The sequence below is a fragment of the Stegodyphus dumicola genome, chromosome X2, assembly GCF_044657685.1.
Source record: "Stegodyphus dumicola isolate Sdum_Otavi_A_Nest chromosome X2, ASM4465768v1".
NCBI classification, from domain to species: Eukaryota; Metazoa; Arthropoda; class Arachnida; order Araneae; family Eresidae; genus Stegodyphus; species Stegodyphus dumicola.
In genome coordinates, this window is record NC_140781.1 from 24,764,342 (window position 1) to 24,790,663 (window position 26,322).

Below are 26,322 nucleotides of genomic sequence, written 5' to 3' on the forward strand. Positions count from 1 at the left end.
AGTGCTTAAACTTTCAAATTCTTTTTTTCTTTCTAATTTTCAGCTCAATGAAATTATGTTTTCCTTCCCTAATCTTATTTGGGCCCACCAGCGGCCGAGCGGTAAAGTCGCTGAACACTGGTAGTTCGATCCGAGGTTCGAATCCCACGAACGGGCTGGCTGCATGGGCGTTTTCGTAGTTTTCCCCATGTGTAACGTGTATACGAGTCAGTTTCCCTTAGAAAGTCCTCCACGAAGGCATCTCTCCCCTTAGGCAGATAGCCCTTGTGTTCTTTGCCGTAATTAAATACACCAAAACACCAAAACACACCTAATCTTATTATTCATAAAAGATATTCAGAGAGTGAAGAGAAAGGAATTTAATAATAAGAACACTTACTTCCTTCTTCCTGTAAAAGATGTTGATAGTCCTCCAGACCAAATCCTGAAATAAAATGTTAGAGAGTTTTAAATCTAAGGCTACCTGAAAATTAAAGTGTTATAATAGACTGCGAAAAATAAATAGAATTCGTCTAAATATTACAAATTAAAGTAGACCATTGATCATAACGCTTCTTGAAAATTTTAAGTTTTGTAAAACATTTTAGTTTTATAAAATACAAGATTATCACACTTAAAGCAGAAATTTAAACACTGATATTTTTTCATTTTGAGATTAAATCTATATCTCTGTCTATCTATCTCTACGTCTATATTTGTATATCTATATTTATGTATCTAAATCTTTATCTCTTTCTCTGTCTATTTATCTGTCTAAAGGGCAAACGTGGCAGACGTGACAGATTAAATATTCATTTTTATTTCAATTGACATTTGCGGTCACAATTCAGTTGGCACTGTAATCGTTCCTATTTCAGCCATTTTGCATGTTTGACAGTTTTGTAAAGTATTTATTTTATTTAAACTAAACAGTTATTTTATGTTCAGTAGCTATACTGTCATTTCTCCCTTTCCGTTTTCCTGCCAGAATGCAAATTTTACCTCACGCATATTTAAGTAAGGTAGAAAGAGAGAGCATTTAAAGGGAGATTTTACATAGCTTAGTCAAAGCGCATTCCACCTGCTGAAGGCCCCGTTACTGGTTGATATTTTACGTTAGCAGTTTGTTTTCGGCGTTGCTTTATTCTTACCAATGGGGCTTGTCACACTGGTGTAAGTTTAAGCCAAGATGCGAGTTAGCTATTTTTGCGTAGTCTTTGGCTAATTCAAAGACTTAACTTCGGTTTAAATTTGAATTCCTTACCTTTTGAGTTACGCCCTAAATGGTGACTGGTTTGGTAAGCAAAAGAAGTGGCTTGTGTTCAGTGATTTGAGCTCTGAATAAAAAGGTCTTTCACACCCTTCTTACGTTTTGTTGTTTACCTAGACATAGCGATAAGTCGCTTAAGTTCAAAAAAGTTTCTGATTTAGTGTATGCTACCTAAATAGTGAGACTCTACAGCCTAGTAGTGAGAAGAGAAGTAGGCTGGAAACGTCTTATTGGTAACAGAAGTAGAAAACAAATGCGGAGTTACCCAACGTAGAAGCTCACTAAGAGAAAGGTTTCAGTCCTCGAAATTTTGAGTTCAAGTTCCGAATTAGATACGTTGTCAACGTTATGTAAGTCATGTGATATGGATTAATATAAAAATGCCGCAGTCCAGAAATAATTATTACTATTTTTTAGAATATAGATGGGAAATACCAAAATTAAAATAAGGAATACAGGGGATATTAAGTTATAATTTTGATTTATATATTTTTTATTTTACATATAGATGCATACAAAACTGCACTCAGGCCCCTATTAGGATAGTCTGAAGTCCTAGACACAGAACACGTTCAGGGGCTCCAAATTCTTATTTTCCTTATTTAATGAAGAAGAACAGTGTCATGAGGAACAGGGATTTAGGGTCCTTTAAAACCTGGGGCTTTAGGCCTAGGCAGTAGTGAGGCACTGACAACACGACAAGGCTGATTCAGAACCTAGCATACGTTTCCTGACAAAAGCTTCCTGTTCTTAAAGTTTACTTAAGCTGAATAAAAGATTTAATGCATTTGCATAGCAGATTTCTTCGAACGTATATTCCCAAACCTTTTCATTTACATTCTGAAGCTCAGCTTTTTGAAAAATGTACGAAATTTCGATGCTTACACAGGGCATGTCTCTAAAAAAAGGATAGTACGAAAAGCAGAAAAAGACGTTTCTGGATTATTAGAAGTTAACAGCTTTAAGTGTGCTTCTTTTTGAGAAGAGAAGTGGTAATGCGTAATTGTTCGGTTGCTTAAGATATTTAAGGATTTGAGTCAAGTAAAACTGTAATAAACTAAACTACTTCTAATTAATACTATTAACATGAAAGTAATACTAATATATTGTAGTGAATCCAAATATCAATGACAGATCAAGGAGGCATCATCACAGACTGCATAACCTGATACGTAGACGTGTGTTTTCCAATAACACTTTTTATGCAAAACTGTTGAGTTATAAAATGAAGTTTTATATAATGACAAAAATGGAAATTTTAAACTCTTGAATAAGCTTAACTACTCAGGATGTTTCAAAAATGTTTAACAGATAAATATCTCTTAATATTTTACCCGGAGAACCACAGTTCCAGTATAAGAAATTTTAATGAATCAAATAATGACTTTCGGACTATGACAGTAACGAGACACTTTATTGTACAAATATAAGGAATTCAAGTTCACGGGTCTGTAGAAAGAAAATTTCAATAATTAAATTGTCTCTTATCCTATGAAAGATCACTGGCGGAGGGACATACAGAAAACTGAGCTTGAAAAAAACTGTCTGCGTTATACAACTCAAGCCACGTTTACTCAGAGTAAAACCGAGTGTTTTACGGAGACATTTAATCAAATTTAATTAAATACTCTTCTTTTGTTTAACCTTTTGATGCCGGGGCTTTGGTAGCAGTAAAAGCTACCAAAGGACGGGGAATCTTGAACCGAATGCTTCCCCCCTTTAAGAAATCACCTCCTATTTGCAACAAAGATTCTTGTGTGTAGTTTAATGGATTCTCATAGGAATGCATCTATGTCGCAAAAGGAAGACGTTTGAAAGAGATAAGTTGTTAAAACCCTAGGGACGTCAAATTTGACATTTCACCCCACTTTTCAGCCTGGAAAATGGGGGGGGGGAGACATTGCCACTAAAGTGGACAACCTCGTCTTTTCAAAGAGAGGACTCTATGGCCACTATAATGGCCATCCCGTCTTCAAAAGGTTAAGCGTTTCTTCAAGGAATATGTTTTTACCGATGCTAATTAATTTTTCTTTGGAAATTGAAGTTCGAAACCTTCACATATATTAGCGGCCAGCAATGTTTGCATATTGTTTCGAAAAATTTAGTTAATGATATCACATATAATTTTACATTCCTCCACTAAATAATTACTCCTCTTCTAAATCGGAGCAGGGGTTCAAAGAAGGTACAGAGAACGATTCCCAAGTAACACCTTTAAGCAGCTGCTCCATAGATAAAATGCATATAGGCGAGCTCCGCGTTTGTATAGCGATGCACATCACTCAAAATACGTACGGAGAGTGACAGTTTATACCAAGAGAATGCTTTTATTTATCGTTCAACAGCCTCCTATACCACCCGAACGCACCATTTACGGGTATATTTTTCATTACCAAATCTGCATATTTCGGTCTCCTTATCTGCCTTCATGTTTTTGCTAGATATTTTTGAATCACTATGTGTATATGTGTGTGTGTGTGAGGCGAGCTTATGCGTATGAAAATCACACACCTCCAATACCAAACAAAACGTATTCTGAAACTCCGTGTCTGAAAGGTTTTAATTTTCGAACCCCCCCCCTCCGAAATTCTAATTTCGTTACTTCGCCGCTTGTGGCATCTGACGTTTTAAATCAGCAGCGTAGTCGCTTTCCTATGAATAGGCTTGCTTCTGCAGCTCTGTAGAACTTAAAACTAATGTTAAAGGAGGTTAAAGGAAACTTATGCGCTATGTATATTCCAATGTATAGTAAAATGCAAGTTAACTAGCAAATAAACTGAAATGTAGGGACCGATTAATGGGAAATTTTAGAAATGAAGCTTAACTCTAAATGAAAAACAAATAATTTATACAAGTAATAAGTTTTCTACATTGACATAAAAATTTGGGAGGAAAAATAAGAAAAAAATTCACGGGGGGGGGAAGAAAAACAGCAGTGATATTTTTTAAATTTTTTTTACATTATTAAATATCAAGTTAACTTTTTCCATTATTAAATAGTAAGTTAGCTTTAACGTTAAATAATATATCAGTGAGTTATTTACCTGAAATCGTTGTTGGGTACTGTGATTCAAAGGATCCATTTGTCGCGGATATCATGGCTACAGGACTATATTTATCAAAAATTTCTGAGACAGTTTTTAATAGGTCTGTATATACAGGTGTAGTAAATGGAGCCTTAGTTCCTTGATCTGTTTGTGGAGAAGTGACACTGGATACTTCTGGACTTCTATGCTTGTCTTCTTCTGGAAAATCCGTACTGATAAAAGATGTGATGTCTTCTGTTCCGAATATATGTGGAATTTCAGAAGAGGAATCGTTAAGCTGTAATATGAGAGAACTTTCATCAGATACGTTAGCAGTTCTTGTTGGCTGCGTATCAGTTAATGTAGATTCAGTTGAGTGTGATACTACTGTGGAAAGTAATTCTGAAGGCTTTACAGTAGTACCAGATTTGAAACTGTCAGAAGCGGTGGTCTGTGAGAATGGTGTAGTATGTGCTATTGCAGTTAAGTTCTTTTGTAAAACATAATCTTTTATTGGTTTCGCTGTAATATGTACTGCAGTACCATCAGTCTGAGAGTATGTTTCATTTTCTTCCGGCTCAAAGCCTCTGACGGGAAGTGTAGGAGTAGTAGACGTAACACTAGAAGTTTCAGTAATTGTGGAAGAAGTATCAGTAACAGAGAGTAAAGCTGAACTGTTTGTGGAAAATTCATGCACCGTTTCAGTTACTTTAGGTTCTGTAATATTGCCCGTTTCGGAAGATTGTGTAACATCTATATTTGTTTCATTATCATATGATGAAGTTGAAAATTCATGCTTTTCTTCAGTTTCAGCTGGTGATGTTGAGGATACTCTTTCAGTAACCTTTGTTTCTACTTCTTCAACATTTATGCTTGTATCCTTTTCTGTAGTTGTTTGAATCCCTAAGAAAGAATCATCCTGAAACTCTTCTGTAGTAGAACCAGTGCGTTTCTCGTCGATATAAACTTCAGAATGACTTTCAACTGTAGGTAATATTTCTTCTGTCAGAGGTTTTTGAGTGATAGTTTCTGAAGAAGTACTAGAAAAAGACGAAATACTTTCTTTCTCTTGTGGCAAAGTCGTTTTAAGTAAATCAATTATTTCCTCAGTAACTACATCAGTTGGCAATTTAGAGGAAGACTCATATTCTTTAATATCAGTTGAAGAAATATTCGTAGTTGTTTCCACTACAGATGGCTTGTTAGATTTAATTTCAGTAGAATCTCCAGGAGTTCCTGTATATGTATCTATTGCTTCAGCAGAATGTTCAGATAAATCGTCAAAAATTTCTTTGAATGTTGGTTCTATAGAAGGTTGTATAGTAGTTGCATTCACAGGTAAATCATGTTGAGTATAACTTGTGGAGACATCGAATTCATCTGATGTATTTTCTAATAAATCATCTTGAGTTTGATTTTCATCAGCGATTTCTATGTTATGAATTTCATCAGAGATTTCTACGCTAATTTCTGTTTCTGGTTTCCCATTATCAAGAGAATCGTTTGTTGGTTTTGGAGAAGCACCATCAATACTTTCAAATACGTCGTTGCTCAGAGATACTGAGACCGTTGTTGGTAACAGACTATCTGTTACTGAGGAACCAATACTAAGGGTAGCATTAGGAGAAACATCTTCATCAGCCTCATTAATAATAGTAAACAGTTTTGTTGAATGCACTGCTTGTTCAGTTAAAATTTCTGTTTCAGTAGAAGTTTGAACTTCTTGAGTTTGCGAGACGTTTTCATAAGCAGGCGAAGAAACTGAAAAATCTGTACTTGAAGAATTGATTAACTCTTGATAAGTAACCTGGGGTGAAGCTTCCTTGTGTTTCAATACTTCTTCCGTTTCATTATCTGCTTGGGTAAAGTTCGTTGCAAGATGAGGGATTTCAGGTGTCGTGGAATCACTTGTTATGATTTCCGGTAATCTAGTTAGATCTCCGTCAGGAATGAAAGTTCCTGCATGTTTTTCTTGATGTGTGCTACCATGAGAAATTTCGTCATCGAAACTAAAAGATACTGTTGTTTGTTGGGATTTTACATCCTGTGGAAACGTTGAATTAGCTGTTTGGAGATCTTTTATAACGAGAGGTACTTCAGTGTATATATGAGATGAATCTTTTTCTTCTACGCCAGAAACAGATGACTCGCTTGCAGACGAACTATGTGCGCCGTCTACCAAAATATCGGTTTTCGTGGAATATGTACGCGTTTCGTTGTCACCTGATGTTTGGGTATTTTGCAATAAATATATGTCTGTTGATGGATGATCGGTGATACCACTTTCTTCCGAAAAATGACTGTCTTTAAAATTCTCAGAGTCTGAAGAACCTTCGCTTTGATCTTCAGTAATGGTGACTGAAACAGGTGTTGAGAGGCCATCGCTAATAACTTCAGTAAGCCCAGGTAAAATAGGCTGCGGTGTAACATGTTTTAAATCTGTTGATTTAGTAAACAGTTGATCCTCAAATTCGGTAGTTTTAGCTGATTCTGTGGAAATATTCTTTCCAATAACTGAAAATTCTTCAGTAGTTTGGGTCTTTAGTATTTCTTGTTGAAGAGATTCGTCAGTGGCATCAGTAGATGCTTTTATTGTTATGCCAGTTGTGGATGGTGTATCTGTTACTGTGAAAGTAGTTTCCATTGAGGATACAAAAGTATCATCGCTCAGGGACGACTTAGTTTCATTTAGATTCGTTAAATTAAAAGAGGCAATTGGAAAGTCTACATTATCTGTTTTAATAGAAGTCAACTTATCATCGATGACATGTGTAGTTTCCTGAAATGAATCCTTGTTACTCTCACTGTGCACTTTTGCTTCAGTTACGTCAAAGGTCGAATTTGTCAAATCATTGTACACTAATTTATCTTCCAAACTTGGGCTATAAGAACTCGTTAAAGAATCTTCTGTGGTATCAAATTTACTCAGCGAGCCATCGATTTTAGGAGGTGGTTCTTCATGAGAAACTTTAATCACAGAGAGAATTTCAGGAAATTTTCCGGTTGTGTTTTCTACAAAGACAACTTTCACATTTTCATCTAGCGACAACGTTGTATAATCTCTTGGGGGATATGTAACAGTTGATTTAGAGGTAACGCTTTCTGGTTGAATAAAATCTGTTGGCAGATTAGAAATTTTGTTTGTAGTTTCAATTTCTACGTTATCTGGTACTAAAGTAATTGTATAGTCTTTTATTCCCGTTGATGTTTCAACTTCAGGGTCAGACTCTGTTAATTTTTCTTCTAGTATACTTGGACTAATATCTGGAATTTTGAAACTAGACTCCGTGCTAACATTTTCTGCTGATTCTGATCCCGTGGGCAGCACACTCGATGCAGGAGTAAATTTACTATTAAGTTCATCGTCTGTCTTCGACGTCTCAGACAGTTCCGTTACTTGAGTGTTAAGTTCTTCAGTTGATATTTTAACAGAGAAAACGTCTTTTGTTGTTTGTGGAGTAACCTCTTCGCTTGATATTTCCGTAACAAATGCTGATTTTGAAGTTTCAGTAATAGGTTCATCTTGTGATGTTTGGGGAGCCAATTCATCTTTTGTTGTTTGAACAGAAACGTCCTCTTTTAAAACTTCAGTAGAAAATTCCTCCTTTGATGCATCAGGACTTTCTTCTTTTAATACCTCAGTAGAAAATTCTTCAGTTGATGCATCAGAAGAACTTTTTTCCTCTGGTGATTCAGTAGAAAACTCTACTTTTGGTGCATTAGAACTTTCTTCTGTTGATGATTCAGTGACAAAATTTTCCTTTGTCGCATTAGAAGAACTTTCTTCTACTGTAGATCCGGTAGCAAATTTTTCCTTTGGTGCATCCGAGGAACTTTTTTCTTGTGATGATTCAGTAACAAATTCTTTTTTAGACACATCAGAAATTTCTTCTGTTGACGATTCAGGGACAAACTTTGCCTCTGATGTATTAAAATAACTTTCATCCTTTGAATGTTCAGTAGCAAAGTTTTCCTCTGGCGCATAAGAAGAACTTTTCTCTTGGTATGATTCAGTAGCAAATTCTTCGTTTGATGAATCAGAACTTTTTTCTGTTGATGATTCAGTGACAAACGCTTCCTTTGGTGCATTAGAAGAACTTTCTTCCTTTAAAGATTCAGTAGCAAATTTTTCCTTTGGCGCTTCGGAGGAACTTTTTTCATGTGATGATGATTCAGTAGAAAATTCTTCTTTCGGTGCATCAGAACTTTCTTCTAATGATGATTCAGTGACAAACGATTCCTTTGGTGCATTAGAAGAACTTTCTTCCTTTAAAGATTCAGTAGCAAATGTTTCCTTTGGCGCATCAGAGGAACTTTTTTCTTGTGATGATGATTCAGTAGAAAATTCTTCTTTCGGTGCATCAGAACTTTCTTCTAATGATGATTCAGTGACAAACGTTTCCTTCGGTGCATTAGAAGAACTTTCTTCCTTTAAAGATTCAGTAGCAAATTTTTCCTTTGGCGCTTCGGAGGAACTTTTTTCCTGTGATGATGCTTGAGTAGAAAATTCTTCTTTTGGTGCATCAGAACTTTCTTCTAAGGATGATTCAGTGACAAACGTTTCCTTTGGTGCATTAGAAGAACTTTCTTCCTTTAAAGATACAGTAGCAAATTTTTCCTTTGGCGCTTCGGAAGAACTTTTTTCCTGTGATGATGATTCAGTAGAAAATTCTCCTTTTGGTGCATCAGAACTTTTTTCTAATGATGATTCAGTGACAAACGTTTCCTTCGGTGCATTAGAAGAACTTTCTTCCTTTAAAGATTCAGTAGCAAATTTTTCCTTTGGCGCTTCGGAGGAACTTTTTTCCTGTGATGATGCTTGAGTAGAAAATTCTTCTTTTGGTGCATCAGAACTTTCTTCTAAGGATGATTCAGTGACAAACGTTTCCTTTGGTGCATTAGAAGAACTTTCTTCCTTGAAAGATTCAGTAGCAAATTTTTCCTTTGGCGCATCAGAGGAACTTTTTTTTTCCTGTGATGATGATTCAGTAGAAAATTCTCCTTTTGGTGCATCAGAACTTTTTTCTAATGATGATTCAGTGACAAACGTTTCCTTCGGTGCATTAGAAGAACTTTCTTCCTTGAAAGATTCAGTAGCAAATTTTTCCTTTGGCGCATCAGAGGAACTTTTTTCCTGTGATGATGATTCAGTAGAAAATTCTTCTTTTGGTGCACCAGAACTTTTTTCTAATGATGATTCAGTGACAAACGTTTCCTGTGGTGCATTAGAAGATCTTTCTTCCTTTAAAGATTCAGTAGCAAATTTTTCCTTTGGCGCTTCGGAGGAACTTTTTTCATGTGATGATGATTGAGTAGAAAATTCTTCTTTTGGTGCATCAGAACTTTCTTCTAATGATGATTCAGTGACAAACGTTTCCTTTGGTGCATTAGAAGAACTTTCTTCCTTTAAAGATTCGGTAGCAAATGTTTCCTTTGGCGCATCAGAGGAACTTTTTTCTTGTGATAATGATTCAGTAGAAAATTCTTCTTTCGGTGCATCAGAACTTTCTTCTAATGATGATTCTGTGACAAACGTTTCCTTTGGTGCATTAGAAGAACTTTCTTCCTTTAAAGATTCAGTAGCAAATTTTTCCTTTGGCGCTTCGGAAGAACGTTTTTCCTGTGATGATGATTGAGTAGAAAATTCTTCTTTTGGTGCATCAGAACTTTCTTCTAATGATGATTCAGTGACAAACGTTTCCTTCGGTGCATTAGAAGAACTTTCTTCCTTTAAAGATTCAGTAGCAAATTTTTCCTTTGGCGCTTCGGAGGAACTTTTTTCCTGTGATGATGCTTGAGTAGAAAATTCTTCTTTTGGTGCATCAGAACTTTCTTCTAAGGATGATTCAGTGACAAACGTTTCCTTTGGTGCATTAGAACTTTCTTCCTTTAAAGATTCAGTAGCAAATTTTTCCTTTGGCGCTTCGGAAGAACTTTTTTTCTGTGATGATGATTCAGTAGAAAATTCGCCTTTTGGTGCATCAGAACTTTTTTCTAATGATGATTCAGTGACAAACGTTTCCTTCGGTGCATTAGAAGAACTTTCTTCCTTTAAAGATTCAGTAGCAAATTTTTCCTTTGGCGCTTCGGAGGAACTTTTTTCCTGTGATGATGCTTGAGTAGAAAATTCTTCTTTTGGTGCATCAGAACTTTCTTCTAATGATGATTCAGTGACAAACGTTTCCTGTGGTGCATTAGAAGAACTTTCTTCCTTTAAAGATTCAGTAGCAAATTTTTCCTTTGGCGCATCAGAGCTTTCTTTCTTTGATTCAGTAACAAATTGTTCATTTACTGTCTGAGTGGTAAACTCTTCTTCTGATGAATGTGTGAATTCATCCTTTAATACAGGAGCTTTAATTTCTTCCTTTGTAGCGTCTGTTATTAACTCATCTTTTGTTACCAAATCATCTACTGGCGTCTGTGTTTCGAATTTTACTTCGAATTGAGTAGTAAGTTGTTCGTCTGGCGCAGAAGTAACAGTTTCTCCTTTTGGACTTTGAGTTTCAAATTTGTCCTGTAATTCATCAATTGCAAAGTAAGTCGTTGATTTCTGGGTCACTGAATCTTGTGTTGATGTTTCGAATTCAGCTTTTAAAGATTCAGTGGACGTCTGAATATTTATTCTGTTTGAAATTTGAGTGGTAATTTCGTCTTTTAATGCATTGATTTCAAATTCATCTCCTGTTACATGAGTAGAATATACTTCTTTTGACGGCTGAGTGCTAGATTCCGTTTCTGAAGTCTGAATGATGAATGGTGATTCAGTAGAAAATTCTTTTTCTGAAATTTGAAACATAGATTCGTTTGAAGATGCTTGTGTGGATAATTTTTCTGTACTAGTCGTCATGAATTCTGTGTCAGTGCTTTTATCTGCGGAGTCGTTAAATGCATTTGTAATTTCATGGACAGTGGTAAACTGCCTATCATCTGAAACTGTTTGATTCTCTTTATAAATTATATCTTCGACGTCTGGAATCACAGATGTTATTAAACGTATATCACTTTCTTCTCCAACATCTGAAGGAGTAGATAATGCATCTTTTAGATCTTTTTTTGTGTGTAGTTGTTCATCATACTCAGAAGCCTCTTCTGGGAAATCAGTTTCACTGCCTAAAGTAGAAAGGTCATAATTAACTGAAGTAACATTCAAACGTTCTTCGTGTTCAGTACCTATTGCATCTGTGTTCAACTGAGTTGTAATTGTTGCATTAGCATTTGCCGCTCCGGAGTCTGAGATTTGTTCTGGAATCTTAGCTGTTTCATTATGAACAGTGTTTACATCTTTCGAGGTTTCAGAAATCGCAACTAAATGTGTATCGTTGATGTTATTAGGCTCTGTAGGTAGCACTGTATATTCTGTAGATTCAAAATGATATGTAGGTTTCTTTGTGGTTGATATGAGCGTGATGTCGATAAAATCTGTTGTTTTCGTATTTACTCTTTCTTCAGAATCCTCTTTTGTAACAACAGTTTCTGTTAAACCTAAAAATGAGGTCGTTGATTCTGAAGTTCCTTCATGCCAAAAAGACTCAGCTGTTGTTGCTCTTTCTCTGCTTCCAGTTTCCTTTTCTTGTACTTTGGGAACAGTTTTATCAACTGAAGTTAATTCGGTGATGTCTGTAAATGATACGTTTTGAAGTGCCTTGCTGTCAGTCTGAGTTTCTGGTTCCGAAGCTATTGTAACAGTGAAAGGAGGCAAATCTGATTTTATTTCATGAACTTCATCATGAATTTCCGGACGTTTTGTTGTTGTTTCTAGCTTATGTAAATATTCAGTCGTAGTATCGTCGATAAAGGTAGAAATTTGTGAAATGTTTTCGTTAACAGCGAACACAGAAGAAATATTCTTTCCAGTCTCTACAGGCTCTGTTTTCCTTTCGTCAAAACTATCATAGGAAGTGACAGGTTGCTCGAATGAAACTGTGCCATTTTCCTTATCTTTAGAAAGGTATTCATCTACTGAAGCAGTTGAAGCAATTCCTTGTTCACTTTGGGCGCCCAATTCGAAAATGAGGTCTTCCGGTATATGCTTTACTCCTTCTTCTTTCATACTATTTTCGGTGCTTATGTTCAAATGGAATGCTGTAGTTCCATCGATTGCATCATCTGAGTGAGACGACGGTGCTTCAGGTAGCTCAGTTGTTCTTTCTGTAATAATTTCTGTTTCAGCTTCTGTAGAAGTATTAATTATTTCCTTTCCTGAAGATGTGGTTTCCTTTTGTGTAACAAACTGGTCTACTATTTCAGGACTTAGATGTATAGTAGAATCCTGAGCTGTTTTATTCGTAGAAGGACTGTCAGGTAATTCTGCATTTATGTCTCCAGTAATTCCCAATTTTTGATAATCCTTATCTGTCACCGTTTCAGACGTAGGATATTTGGCAGTATCACTAGAAAGAGTGGTGGTTTCGGAAGCCGTTTCGTCTAATTTTAACGTCGTCGATGTGTATGAAACGATCGCTTGTTCCGTTATCCCTGATGGGGACTTGTCTTTAATTAATAAAGGTTCTTTTGTCTCAGAGAAAGTATCGTGTACCGGTTTCGAGTGCTCCTTAACTTCAGAGATTGTCACATTGAATGGTTTGTCACTAGGCGACGACTCGAGGAAATCTGAAAATCCAGTTGATGTTTCAATGTCTGGCGTTAAAGATGTAGTTGATATTTTTATGCCAGCTTCTTCATTTACTTCAGTCAAATTTGTGGGTTGACTTCCCAGAATTGAATTTGAGTCACTTAAATCTGTTTCTGTGCTTGTTTCAAAATGGGAAGTTGAAAGTTCAGTGTCAATAGCTGTAGCAATAGTTGATGTCTGCTCTGTTTCAGATGTAATTCTAACATTTGTGCTTATACCCTGCGACGTTTCTCCTTTCACTGTAGAGAAATCAGATATTTCAGAAGGTGAAATTGTTGTGAAAGTTGATTTAGTCTCTTCGTCGAGTGACACCTTTTCTGTCGTAGATTTTTTACCGATGATATCTACTTGTGTAGGCTGTGCAGTAGGTAAATATTCAGTAATAAAATATTCCGTCGCTTCTTCACTATCTTCTACCAAAGGTTTCACTGTTTGGTTTGGAACAGTAATGGTTTCACTCGTGGTAGAGATATTATCAAATTTGAGGATTTCAGGAACATCAGTGGTGTGTATGATACCATGCTCTGGAAATATTTCTGTAGTAACATCTGTTTTTTCCGATATATCAGGAACTTGTGGTGAAGCAGTTGATAATTTTACTACAACTTCATCAGTGTGTTTTTCTTCAACAAATGGAGTGCTTCCATTCGCGGTTACTGTGCCGGAAGTTACTATTTCTACTTTGTCTGTATCTACGACTTCAGATGCAGCTGTCGTACTTATTGTGGTTGTTTGTGGCGATGAAAATGCCTCCTTTTTAATACTCTCTGTTTCGTTTTTGTATGTGGTGTTTTCAGATTTTGATGAATCTGTTTGTGATGTTACATCATAAACTTTTGTATCATTTGAAACTTCTTGACTGATATTTTCGATATCTTCAAACGACAATTTTGTGGATGTTAAAATTTCTGGGAAATTATCTATTGAAGGCTGCGATTTATTTTCTTGGAGAGTAGTATAAAAAGTTTCGTTTACTTCAGGATGCTTACTTGAAGTTGAAATTTCAAGATCAGAGACTTCAGGAATTTCTGTTAATGTTGTCACTTCTATGGCAGGTACAGATGTAACAGTTTGGTATGCTTTATCGTCTACTGCATCTGAATGCTTATCTGCTTCCAAAACTGAAGATGTTATTTCAAAATCAGTTTGAGAGGATTCTGATAGAGAAGTTGGCAAGGTCGATGTCTTTAATGAAATAATTGATGCATCTTTTGTTTCAGTCTCTTCGAAAGGAATTACAGTTGACAAATTAAAAGTTACAGGGGTTGGGTCAGAAGAATATTTTATTGTAGTATATGTATATTCAACTGTTGAAGGGTTTGTTTCACTTACGGGGATGCTTACATTATTTTCTGTCACATGTATGGTTTCTTCTGCATCAGATACATCTGATGTTTTGCTTACATTCTCATATGTATCATTTATTTTTCCAGCTACAAGAATATCATCTGATACGTGTGGCAGACTATAAGTAGTAGATTCTGTTTCCTCAAACAATTTATCTCTTTGTACTTCTGTGCTTGGAGGAGTCTGGGCAGCTTCTTCATTGCTCATGTTTAGTGTGAGAATACCAGTAAAAGTTTCTATTGGTAGTTCTGCGACATGAGCAGTAGTTTGTGAACTTTCTTCGATGCTGATATTTAAAGGGGGAATACCAGTTGAAGCCTTTTCTGGTACTTCGGTAATATGAGCAGTAGTTTGCGAAATTTCATCTATACTGATGTTTGGAGTTAGTTTCTGTTTTTCCTCTGTTAATATATCTTTTGATAGTTCCGTTACAGAGGAAGACTCGTCAATACTAATACTTTGAGTAAAGTCTCCGTTTATCGTCTCTGTCTGTATTTCCGTGAATGAAGTGGAAGGTTGCGTAACTTCTTCAACACTGATATTTACAGAGAGAGTGCTTCCTGCTGACGTGTCTCCCGATTCTTCTGATATCAAAGAAGAATTCTCGGAACTTTCTTTCGGGCTGTCAGTCAGAGTTGTTTCATCTTCTACTAAGGCGTGTGTTGATGATTCTGGGCTCCAAGAAGATGTTTCGAAGGCTTCTTCAGTGTTAATATGTAAAACCGTTTTATCACCTGTTGCTAAAATTTCCTCAGATGTATTTGGAATTTCTGTAATAGCAGTCTCTGAAACGGTTTGGTTGCTCTTTTGAGGGTGAGCAGTGGTAGGCGAAATGAATTCCAAAATATCGGTTTCTGATACATTTTGAGGTTGATCAGTAACTACCTTAGTAAAACCGAATAATTTGTCTGGTATTGTAGACGTTATTAGATCCAAAGTACTTTGCCAGAAGCTGGTAGTAGTTAAATTTCTTTCAAGTATTTCTTCATCACTGTCAATAGGTGAGGTTTTGTTTCCGAAGAGAAGACCATCAAAAATAACTTCTTTATCTTGCGTCTGGTTTACGGTAGTAACTGACAGACTAATGTTATCTGTCGAACCAAAATTATCTGTAAATAAAAAAAAAAAAAAAACATTGCATTCATTATTTTACGCAAGACATGATATATGTTTTGAAAGTGATAATTTATTTTGTTGAATTTTTCAAGCTCAATGAAAAGTAGCAATATATCTTACTTTAAAATAATGTGCTGAACAGAAGACATCAGAGAAAATACATTTCTTTTTCATACAGTTATTTTGAGAACTATATATATAGATTAAATCTAGTGAAAACTACGCACATTAGAAAAAAAGAATTGATCACGACTTTAAAATCAAATTTTGTTAATTTATGACTGAAAAAATGTTCAAAGCTGTTCATAAAATTAACACGCTACTGTTCATCCAGCAAGATAAATTAAATTTTGTTAACTTATGATTACATAAAATGTTGAAAATGTTCACAAAATTAATACTGTACCATTTAGCAGTATAAGATACAACTGAAAGTATTCTTGTGTAATACAACATTTTTTCACAGTTTCTTTCAACTTGTTCTGGTTTCAAGAAAGAAGAAAAACACGCCAAAATAAAATATAAAATTAGGGAAAGTAACAAACTTTTGTTCAGCGTATATTTTAACACCAAGGCTCTACTGATTTGCAGAGACACAGGTGCAGGTCCCTTATCATCAGGAGAAAAGAAATTCTACAAAGTCTAGAAATATATTGACACCAAAAGCAAAAATTTGAACAAAAGAAAAGGTAGCGCCATCTGTCCCGAGAAATAGTAACGAAACCTAAAAAATTAATTCAATAGCAATTTAGGGAACGTTAGGAAGAACTGGATTGGTGTTAAAGGCTTTAAATAAACAGGATAAATCTGTGCGAATGTATAAAATTTCACGGAAATCCAGTTCACAAATAGAATAAGATTTTTGCACAGTTTTTGCAGTGAAATTAAGTGGATATTAATTTTTCAGTTAACTTAAGTGAAAATTACGTTTAAATTTTAAACAATGATTAGTTATGAAAGATTTGTTTATTTCGTCTTTTCGGACATAACATTTGTGTTTCTTCATGCGAAGCATTAATGACCTTTTAGTTTTTTAGATATATCTCAAACCAGATTGACAAGCTATGCAATACACTTCCCAAGAATTAAAGTTAGAAATGGAAACGTTAAGAATCTAACGATGGATTTTACTGATACGTGAGAAAATGACTTGAAAACTAAATTTCTGGAGAATCAGTTCAATTTTCTAAATGATAGAATGAATGAAATGGAAGAACGACAAATTTATTAATGCTGTTTCTAATAGCGGAATGTCTTCTTTAATGGCAAGATGGAAATCTTTTTTTAAAAGGCTTTACCAATAACCAAGGAAGGAGAAAGTAAAGATTCTGAGGTGGAAACTTTGAGAGCACGAAATACATACTAGAACACTGGTCATTAGAATTAGTCAGAAGTCAGAAATAAAACTTAAGACTTAATGAAAAATTATTATTAGAAATTGGTACAAAATCATTAGTTAATATAAATTAGCTTTTGTTAACAAAAGCATTAGATAACAAAATGTTCGGTAGTTGATTATTCGCAAAATATTAAAATTAAAACCAAATTTATGGATACTGGAAAATAATGGATAATGTTTTTCTTTAATATGGTGTATGGTAACCTCGGACAGATATGCATACCTCACATTTTGATTTCATAGAAGTTTTGATCAAGGGCTGTGGAATTGCGTGCCACTCTTCTGAAAGTGCCCTTTTCAGCTCCAGGAGGGTACGGGAAGGAATTTGGCGCACTGAAATTCGCCGCCCTAAGGCAGGCATCACTCACATGCTAACCGGGTTCAAGTCGCGTGAATAAGGTGGCCAATCCATTCGAGTGATATCTTCTGTTTGCAAGTATTCTGACACCACATATGTTCGATAAGGCCAAGCATTGTCATCCACTAGCAAAATCTCTGGGCCAACAAGATCCTTAAATTGGAATTCCAATACTTCGTCCACATATCTCCGAAAGGTTATAGAACCTTCTTGAAAGGTATGCAGCTCGAAGCGACCGCTTGTCATGATTACTTCCCAAACCATTAAGCATGAGTCGCAGAAACAGGATATTTCGCGGGCAAATAAGGCAAGTGGCGTATTCCTTTCTCTCTCTAGAACAAAACACGTCTAGAATCACCGTTCAAATTATATTTGGACTCGTCAGAAAACAAGCAATTTTCTCGTATACAGTCCAACTTCGTTAAGCTTTCGGGCAGCAGTAGAACGGTTAATTCGAGTTCTTGTGGCAGTTTGAAGATCTAAACCGAATCTTTTGTAGTCGCTTCGCGGATTCTTTCGCCACATTTTACCTTCTAAATAATACCCTTGAGCCAAACTACTGAATATTGATCCCTCTCAGAAACCACATTCACTTTAAACAACACTACAGACCAGAATTTCAGTATGCATCCACTACGCGCCACATTGTCAATCACCGGATTTGCATATTTCAGGTGATAACGTATGCCCGGAAGTGCAATTTTGGGTTCAATTGTATTTAATTAACATAAATAATTACAGCAATGGCCATTGATTGCAGCATTAACTAAGTGAGAGTATTTTTTCTCATTATCCTTTAATTATGATGACCAGTGTAAAGAGAAGACATTTTTTGTTTTGGCTTACATGATTTTGCATGCGGAGGAAAACAAACAAAAAAAGGGTTTACAGTAAACAGTAGTGCTGAATGAGGAGGATCAAGGAAGGGATTTTTAGTTTCAAAAAATGAATTGGATAGCTGGGTCAATCGAATATATAAGAGATAAAATCTGGAAAAAATCTTCTTTACTACCATTAAAAAGTGAAAGCGTCGTCTACTTAGCGAATCTAGAGACGAAATAAGTTTCTCAAATATTTAGTTTTGAAAACAAAGTGGTTTTGACTCAGCGACTTTAATAAGGGAAATTAACCCTTTAATTTCAGTGTGTGTGAAATGGAAATCTCGAAGCTTAGTTTCAAGGCATTTTAGTGTTCCTAAGACTGGGAACATTAGTAAACAGTGATTTAATATAAAAAAAAAATAATAATTCAGTGCAGGAGAAAACTACATTTAAGTTTATCGACGACTTCAAAATCAATTTTTTACAGTGTAGATATTGTTAGAAAATAAAGGAGAAACATCTAGAAAATAAATATTTTACCAAAGGCTATAATGCTGTCCCTAGTATAAAAACTATAGGTCAAAAAGGAATTCCAATTTTGTTGACTTTTGGCAGAGCATAAAAACTAGCACAGTAAGCAATAGGTGGAATGAGTGATTTTTTAAACTGAGTTACGAGTAGATGAAAAGATTTAACAGTTGTTTTAAATTTCGTGAGCTTAGAAGTAGAAGGATCCTTAAGAATCGAACTGCATGGAACTTCTTTTATCAGTTTAGTGGCTCCATCAATGTATGTATGTTTATCTATAACAACGATCCATCCACCCTTATCAGCTTTGAAAATAATGATGTCAAGATTATAAGAAATTTCATGTAAGGCCTTCCTTTCCTTTTGGTTAAGATTAGAAACAACAATTTTCTATTTATATTCCTCTTATTAGTAATTAAGTGCCAGATTGTATCCTTCTGTGTTTCCGAAATTTTAGAGAATTTAAATCTTTTTACAAAAGCTATGATTTAAGTAGCAGAAGGTTTAAATCTCTTTGGAGAGTTGTCGGTTCTATACCAAGATGTATAATCAAAAGAGGAAACATTTAAAGTGGAATAGGCATTTTTTAAACGAAGGTAATATAATTCATATTCATAGACAGACGTTTGTGCTTGATTTTTATACTGTGATAAAGAAGCGAGAATTTGAATTCAAGCATAATTTTCGAAACATGAACAGAAGAATTGAGATTGCATTTGATTTGCGTAAATTTGGCAATGATATTCAAATGTTTGCATTTAAGTAAAAAATTTAGATTTTTCAAGAACTTTCTGATCTCTTTAAGTCAAAACTACTTTGTTTCCCAAAATAAATATTATTGTCAAACTGAAGGATTAACTATGGGTAACTCTTAGTTTTGAACTTGTTGACCTTTACATGCGTTATTTTAAGATCCAATTATTTGAAAAGGCTCACTAGCGGCCAAGCGGTAAAAGCCGCTGAACACTGGTAGCTCGGTCCGGGGTTCGAGTTCCGGCTAACGGGCTGGCTGCTTGGCTGTTTTCATGGTTTTCCCCAATTGTAACGTGGATACGAGCCAGTTTCTCTTAAAAAGACCTCCATGGGGCATCCTTCCCCTTCCGTGTAGCGCCTAAGGGAGGAGAAAGTAATAAGCAAAAAAAAAAAAAAAAAAAAGAGTTATTTGAGAAACTATCATTTCGTTTTCTGATTCACTATGTAGACGATACTTTCGCGCTTTTTGAAGGTAATATAGAGATTTTTCGCAGATTTTATCTGTTATAAATTCGTATGTTCGAGCCATCCAGTTCACGTTTGAAACTATATCTGACAATACCCTACCCTTCTTATCATCCCTAATGAATCTAATTTTAGCTCTATTGCTTACCATAAACCCTTAATTCTCGGAGAATTTATAGCATATCTTCTCAATGTAGTTTGAGATATATCGGCCAAACTAAAAATGCGTTACCAACCAAAGTTTCCCCACCAAAGAACACGAATTTTACGTTCGAAAAGAAGAAATAAACAAATCTTCGATAGCTAATCATAGTTCGAAATTTAATTACAGTTTCGACTTTGTGTTTGCAAAAATTATACAAAACGTTTCTTCTGTTGGTGAGTTGGATTTTCTTGAAGCTTTTCACATTTGCAAAGATTTATCTTGTTTAGTTAATGACTTTAAATACAATCCACTTCTTGCTAACGTTTTTAAAATGCTATTTACTTAATTTTTCACATTTCGTTACTATTCTGTGGACAGATGCTGCTACCTTCTCTTTCGCTTTATGCTTTTGCTTTTGGTATAAATACAGTTCCATTCTATGCAAGAATTGCTCAAATAATGTGATGAACAGAAGTTTGTTTCTTTGCGTGATTTTATTGTTCTGGTTTATCTCAGTGCAGTTTGTGTTGTTGGTAGAGCTCTTTTGTTTATCATTAAACCTTTTATTTGTGGTGTCGTTAGGTCGAATTACTAACTTTTTTTAAATAAATAAGGTACTTAATTTATTTTTTGTAAGTCTTCTTGATGAACAAGTGCAGATGGCAGACTAAAATAATATATTTCACTTAACGGATATTTGTACTTTGCCAAAGGCAATTATTTGCTGGTTTTAGATAAGAGGTTAAAAGAATAGTAAGAAAATTGAACCGGTATCATTACACAGGGTGTCCCACTCGAAAGAGGCCTCGAGAAAAATGTGATATAAATCTTGTAATAAAAGGAAACGAAACCAAATTTCTACATGACATAACCTTTATGTTTGAAAAATGAAAGTGCATTAGAAAAGGTGCTGAAAGTGATCTCCCCTGCCTATAGGTACAGTTAAACATGACACTGCATGTTCGCGTATGTTGCTGCCAGAGTATTGGGCGTCATTCCTTGGATTTCACGATGGATGTTCTGACGCAAATCGTCGATATGCGCAAATCGTGGTTTGTGCTTGTACGCATTACCTTTAAGACGACTCCATAGAAAAAAATCAAGACAGATCAAGTCTGGAAAAGTGGGAAAAGTGATTTCACTGCGATCATATTCGCTACAGGTGTGTGGCATGTTGTCCCATCTTGTTGGTAAGCCAAGTGGCAGCTTCTCATCATTCCACTGGTTCACAAAATCATGAAAACGTGCCTGTTGACAATAATGTAAAAGCATTGGCCTATAAATGCGCCGCTGTGATAACGCACAAAAGACACCCATCTTCTTTGAATGAAAGGGTTCCTCGACGGCTACATGCTGGTTGTCACTACTCAATAAACGTGTGTTCCGTTAGTTCACGTATCCTGACAAGTGGGAACACGCTTCATCACTCTACCACGTGTAATATAGGAACAAAATCCACGAAAATGCAACACCGTGTTGAATTGTGTATACAAGTAGGAGGAAGTCACTTTCAGCATTTCTTCCAATGTACTTTCATTTCTCAAACATAAAGGCATGTTATGTAAAAATTTGGTTTCGTTTCCTTTTATTGTAAGATTTTTATCACACTTTTCCCGGAGCCTCTCTCGAGTGGGACAACCTGAATTAAACAGATAAAATATTAGTATAACTTTATTACCTACTGAATGCAGCATGAAGGAATAAAAATTTTAACTATCACTTCAGTCAATAACGTATTCTATATTTGAAAGCGTGTCACTGTGGAATTTTAATAGTTCTTCAGCTTACAGTATTTACATGAACTGGAGCAATTTTTCTCCGCAAAAAGTAATATTCTTGCGACTGGTTTCCATTAATTAATGAATAAGTCAATGCTTCGCGGTAAACCACCTAAAGCTAGTGCGATTTTCACCAAAATTTTTTTACGTAGTTAGTGAAGGAAAACTGTGCAAGTACATCGTATGAAAATTTACTTTTTATGATTGGATAGAAGTTAAAAGAAAACATATTTTAGAGTTGGTCGTTATTTTTTGCTTTAAAGACCAATTAAGAAAATACAAAATTGATATTTTAAAGGAAAATGCTCTGTACATTATTTAATAAATGAACTACAGTAGAGTAACTTTTGCCAGTCCAAGATTCAACAGAAAGACTGAGAAGTTGTCAGATGACTGATATTGAGGGTTTTCTCCCCCTAGTTGTAGGGATTTAATGGACTGTAAACAAAATTTTTAAACATAGTTTTCTCATCAAGAAAATTTAGGTAAACAAGGTCTAGAGTTGAGTTTTTTCTAAAATTTAATAAGGTTGTAAGATTGGTGGCAGGGGAAGAGAGATGGGACCCCCGGTAGCTTTCCCTCGAAATTGGGGGTGGAACATCACAGTTAGAGCTGCGTGACTATAGTTGTACAATCAATTGTGAATTTCTGGTGTTGCGCTCACTCTTACCTGGACCTGCAAAAACTGATAGGTAATTAACTTAGAAACGAAGCAAGATATCTCTCTCGTAACATCTACCATGAAAGTTTTGCATCAGCATGTGCTAAATGTACACATGTTTAGTTGTCTTATAAGGTATTTCTCCCATCTTCTTAGCGTGCGTTCGTAGTGTAGTGGTCTACACGCTGGGCGTGTATTCCAGAGGTCCGTGGTTCGATTCCCGGCGAAGGCGTTGTTCATTGTTCATCACTGCTGCTTTAATAAATAATCTAATGTCTCTACAGTCTAAGCTAACAGCAATTTACATAATTCCCACATGATGGGCTAAGCTACTTGCAGTTTACGTAACTCTCACGTAGTTGTTGCAAGATAGAAGCTGGATTTGGATGCACAGTCATGCGAAATGAATCGAAGACAGATGGAGGTAAGTGCTGTTTACAGACATGCATATTTATAGCTACAGTATTATCAAGCGTTTTTCGATATCGACGGAACCTGCTGAATACACTAAGACACATGCTGTTACAAAAGTATTATATATGAACAGACAGTTACCATATAGTGTTTGCTTGGGTATTTGGAATGATACTTTTAGCTAGACGCGCAGATCGCAGTGTGTTGGAAAATGCCAGTGATAAAAAATATAGAGGACGGTATCCCTAATCTTCATAAATCACTTTCTTATGCAAATACAATAAAAGAAATATTCCTTCTGCAAGATCGTACTTCTCACCAACACTGAGCTCTACTAGAGGAAAAATGCAAGCATAGAATTTATACCTGCTTTAAATGAAAAAAAAAAAAAAAAAAAAAAAAAACATTGCCTGCCGACTGAAGTGACTGGCATCGCATCGTTAAAAACAGTGTAGTCTTGGAATTAATTAATTACGTTAATCTATTAGATAATTTTCCGATAAAAATATTTCTCGTATAAAATGTTTTAAATGCATTTTAACACTGATAACGTAATTCGTCTTGTCTACAAATTTTATTAAATCCATTAATCTTTTTGGTTTTGTCTACGGAGAGTTTTAAGATTTTTCTTAGTTTTTTGAAACCAACAGCAAGAAGAACAATGCCTATACGTTCAACAATATTTTTTCTAACTTTTTTAAATAAATACGTATGCGTGCACCTTGAAATATGTCCAAACCGTTAAGGCTATAGATTGGAAGAAAAGAGTCAAGAAATAGAGCGGTGTGTATGTGTGTAGGGGGGTGTATTTTGGAAAGTACTTCTTTCTCATGGGTTTCCCGGAACTTTGTGATTTTGGGATTCAAGAGCTTTACTAGGCGTACTCTTGGCAATTTTTAATGAAAAGTAAATTTTTAAAAATTTCTCTCTTACCCGTCGTTACCAAAAGACAAAATATTACTTTCGGTCCCTTTCAAAAACCAGTATGTTACATTTTGTTTTGAAAATTTGGTATGTTTCTTTTCTTGATATTTAACTACTCCTTGATATAATATAACTGTTACTTATTTTCTCTCTATTTTAATCTTTTCCTTTGTTCACATCTTTGAACACGCCGCAGAAAATAATGTATTTATAATCAGATAAAGTTTGAATGTACAAGTTTTAATATAATGTTTTATTTTAAAAATAGCGAGCATTCTATGACCATATTTACGCGCTATTTTATACAAATTTTGCGCCAGACATTTGATTATTAATTTTCATGTCAAATAATTAGCAAGACACGTCTTTTCTTTCTGCTTTATTACATTTAAGTTATGAAGTAATTCTATTTTTAATTACGATAACGGATCTATTAGTATTTCTAACTTTATACTCACCACATTCATAACGTGGACAACATTCATCTGCTTCCTGAATGATCCTGCAGCTAGAGACATTTTTTGTCTCAGTTTCGTTACAAATGACATCTGAGCAGAGTATAACACTATCGATGCATCGACAGTCCTTTTTACAGACATTTATTGGTTTCATAACCTGACCATTTTGGTACACAATATCGCCGACTTTGCAAATACCTATAAATAAAAAAATAAAGATAATTAAATTTTTGTAACCAAGTAATTATTAAAATTCTTCAAAGTTCTTAATACTGTTGGTTGTACCAGTTGTAAAGGTACTAGTCTATTTAGCACAGGAACACGAAAACTCAGCCGAATAAAAAACCTCCCTAGATAACCCACATACTTTTGAATTGCTGACTATCTTTAATAATCACTACTTAACAGAATCGATTATGACACGAATGCCATCATTCCTTACAGTTAAAAGGTAATCCGGCTATCACTATTAAATAAGAATATCTAAGTAAACCTAAAAGTATGCTATTTCAGTATTCTTTTCCAAAATCATACGACCTATTATGATGCATGAATGCTGATTTATGATGCATGAATCAGATAATATCTTTCGCTTTATGTTTTGCCCTATACAGACAAATCGCAAGTGGCAGCTCCTTATTAAGTAGAAAGGTAGCTTACAGAATTTGGATACGTGAACATCTGAGTTATCTAATGACATGTGTAATGATACGCACAGCGCGGGTCGGACCTGACAATATCAGTATGGCCCCCGCCATACAGAAGCCAACAACCGTAGAAACGTTCGTTCTTGTCCTGCAACCTGTCCCGATGTACAACGCCGAAAGAGACCAGCTCGGAAGGGTACAGACACCTACACATTGAAGCTAGGCCAGCACCTATGCGTTAACAGTAATGTATGGTATCTTTAGGTATTAACAGGCTTTGCTAATTGTTTAACTTCCACCGAAGTTTTGAGGAAGAAAGAACACCACTGGGTAACGGTCAGAAGAGTTCCCTCTCCCTCTCTCTTCTTCTGCCATCAGCCTCTCGAAAGAACTTTCGGGACGACTGGTATTTCGAGCTCCCCCTTACCGTACAGACACTATAGCGCCTTACAAACATACAGGCCCAAACACTATAGTGCTTTACAAACATACATGCCTTCTCCGGGATTCGAATCCGGGACCATCGGTACGACAGTCAGTGTCGCTGACTTCTATACCGAATGGGCGGCGCCCTATACAGATGAATACAGGTTGAGACAAGGTTGGCGTCTGTGCATCCATCTAGGTATATTAAGCATCGCCGAGGCTTGCTAACTGCTAATCTTCCCCCCAGATCGAATCTTGAGGAAGAAATTCTGGGGGAGGACAGTTCGAAGTTGTCCCGTCCCTCCTTTCTCTAACAGCAACCTCTCGAGAGGATTCCGGCTCGCTGTGTATTTTCAATGCCCACTTTACCGCTCAGATACTATACTCTTACAAACATCTACGCCGTCTCCCGGATTCGAACTCAGGCTCTTTGGTACAGCAGACAGCAACACTAACAACTATCCCGTCTCAGCGTCAAAATTTTTCAGGCAATTGAATTAGCATTTATGTTCATGCATTCGTGAAATCGTCTATAGCAGTATATTACTCATGTGCCACAAAGTGTCTTTCATGTGATGTCATGCCACATGTACCTAAGGTGATTTTAGTCTCTAGAAGTAGTACTTCGTCTCTGTGCATTTGTAATTCTATCATAAAGGAAAATATTCGTTTTAATTACGATCAACTATAATTTAATTTAAAAATGGGACAGGAATCGGGACAGGCCTAAAAATTAAATATTCTTGCCAAATAGACAGGAATATTGAATTTTTAGGCCTGTTAGCCAAAAATTTCTAGGCAGAACAATGAAGAATTTTTCAAGAATAAAAATCATTATCTTTACTCTATTTAATATCTCCTGCAACCAAATTTCTCAGAATGCATCTGATATCTTGCCAGAAAATGAAACTACATCTATTAAATCTATAGTTAACCGTAAATGTTAAAAGGTTAAATATAAGCCACGTTTATTACCACGTTCATATAGATTTCAGTACAGTGCACGCTTTTTATAGCCATTGCAATAACTCTTCTTGCTGTTATTTAACATAATTCCATTCAAAAGAGGATTTCCTGAAAGTCAGCAAAAGGGTCCATAAAAAAGTGTGTAGAGATTTATATTTCTTTTAACTAACAAATTAAGGTTTAATTTCAAAAACTTTTCTATAAGCCTT

The 26,322-nt window shown here is 35.4% G+C and overlaps 1 protein-coding gene across 1 annotated transcript in view; it reads right to left on the reverse strand.

Annotated features, from left to right (window-relative positions):
- Positions 1-26,322, reverse strand: part of LOC118185053 (uncharacterized) — an 88,051-nt gene that overhangs the window by 9,947 nt on the left and 51,782 nt on the right. The window contains exons 10-12 of the mRNA XM_085809513.1: positions 24,075-24,272; positions 4,294-15,363; positions 380-424 (exon numbers count right to left, since the gene is read on the reverse strand). Coding sequence (XP_085665639.1) covers positions 380-424; positions 4,294-15,363; positions 24,075-24,272 — 11,313 coding nt within the window. The remainder of the gene's footprint in view (positions 1-379; positions 425-4,293; positions 15,364-24,074; positions 24,273-26,322) is intronic.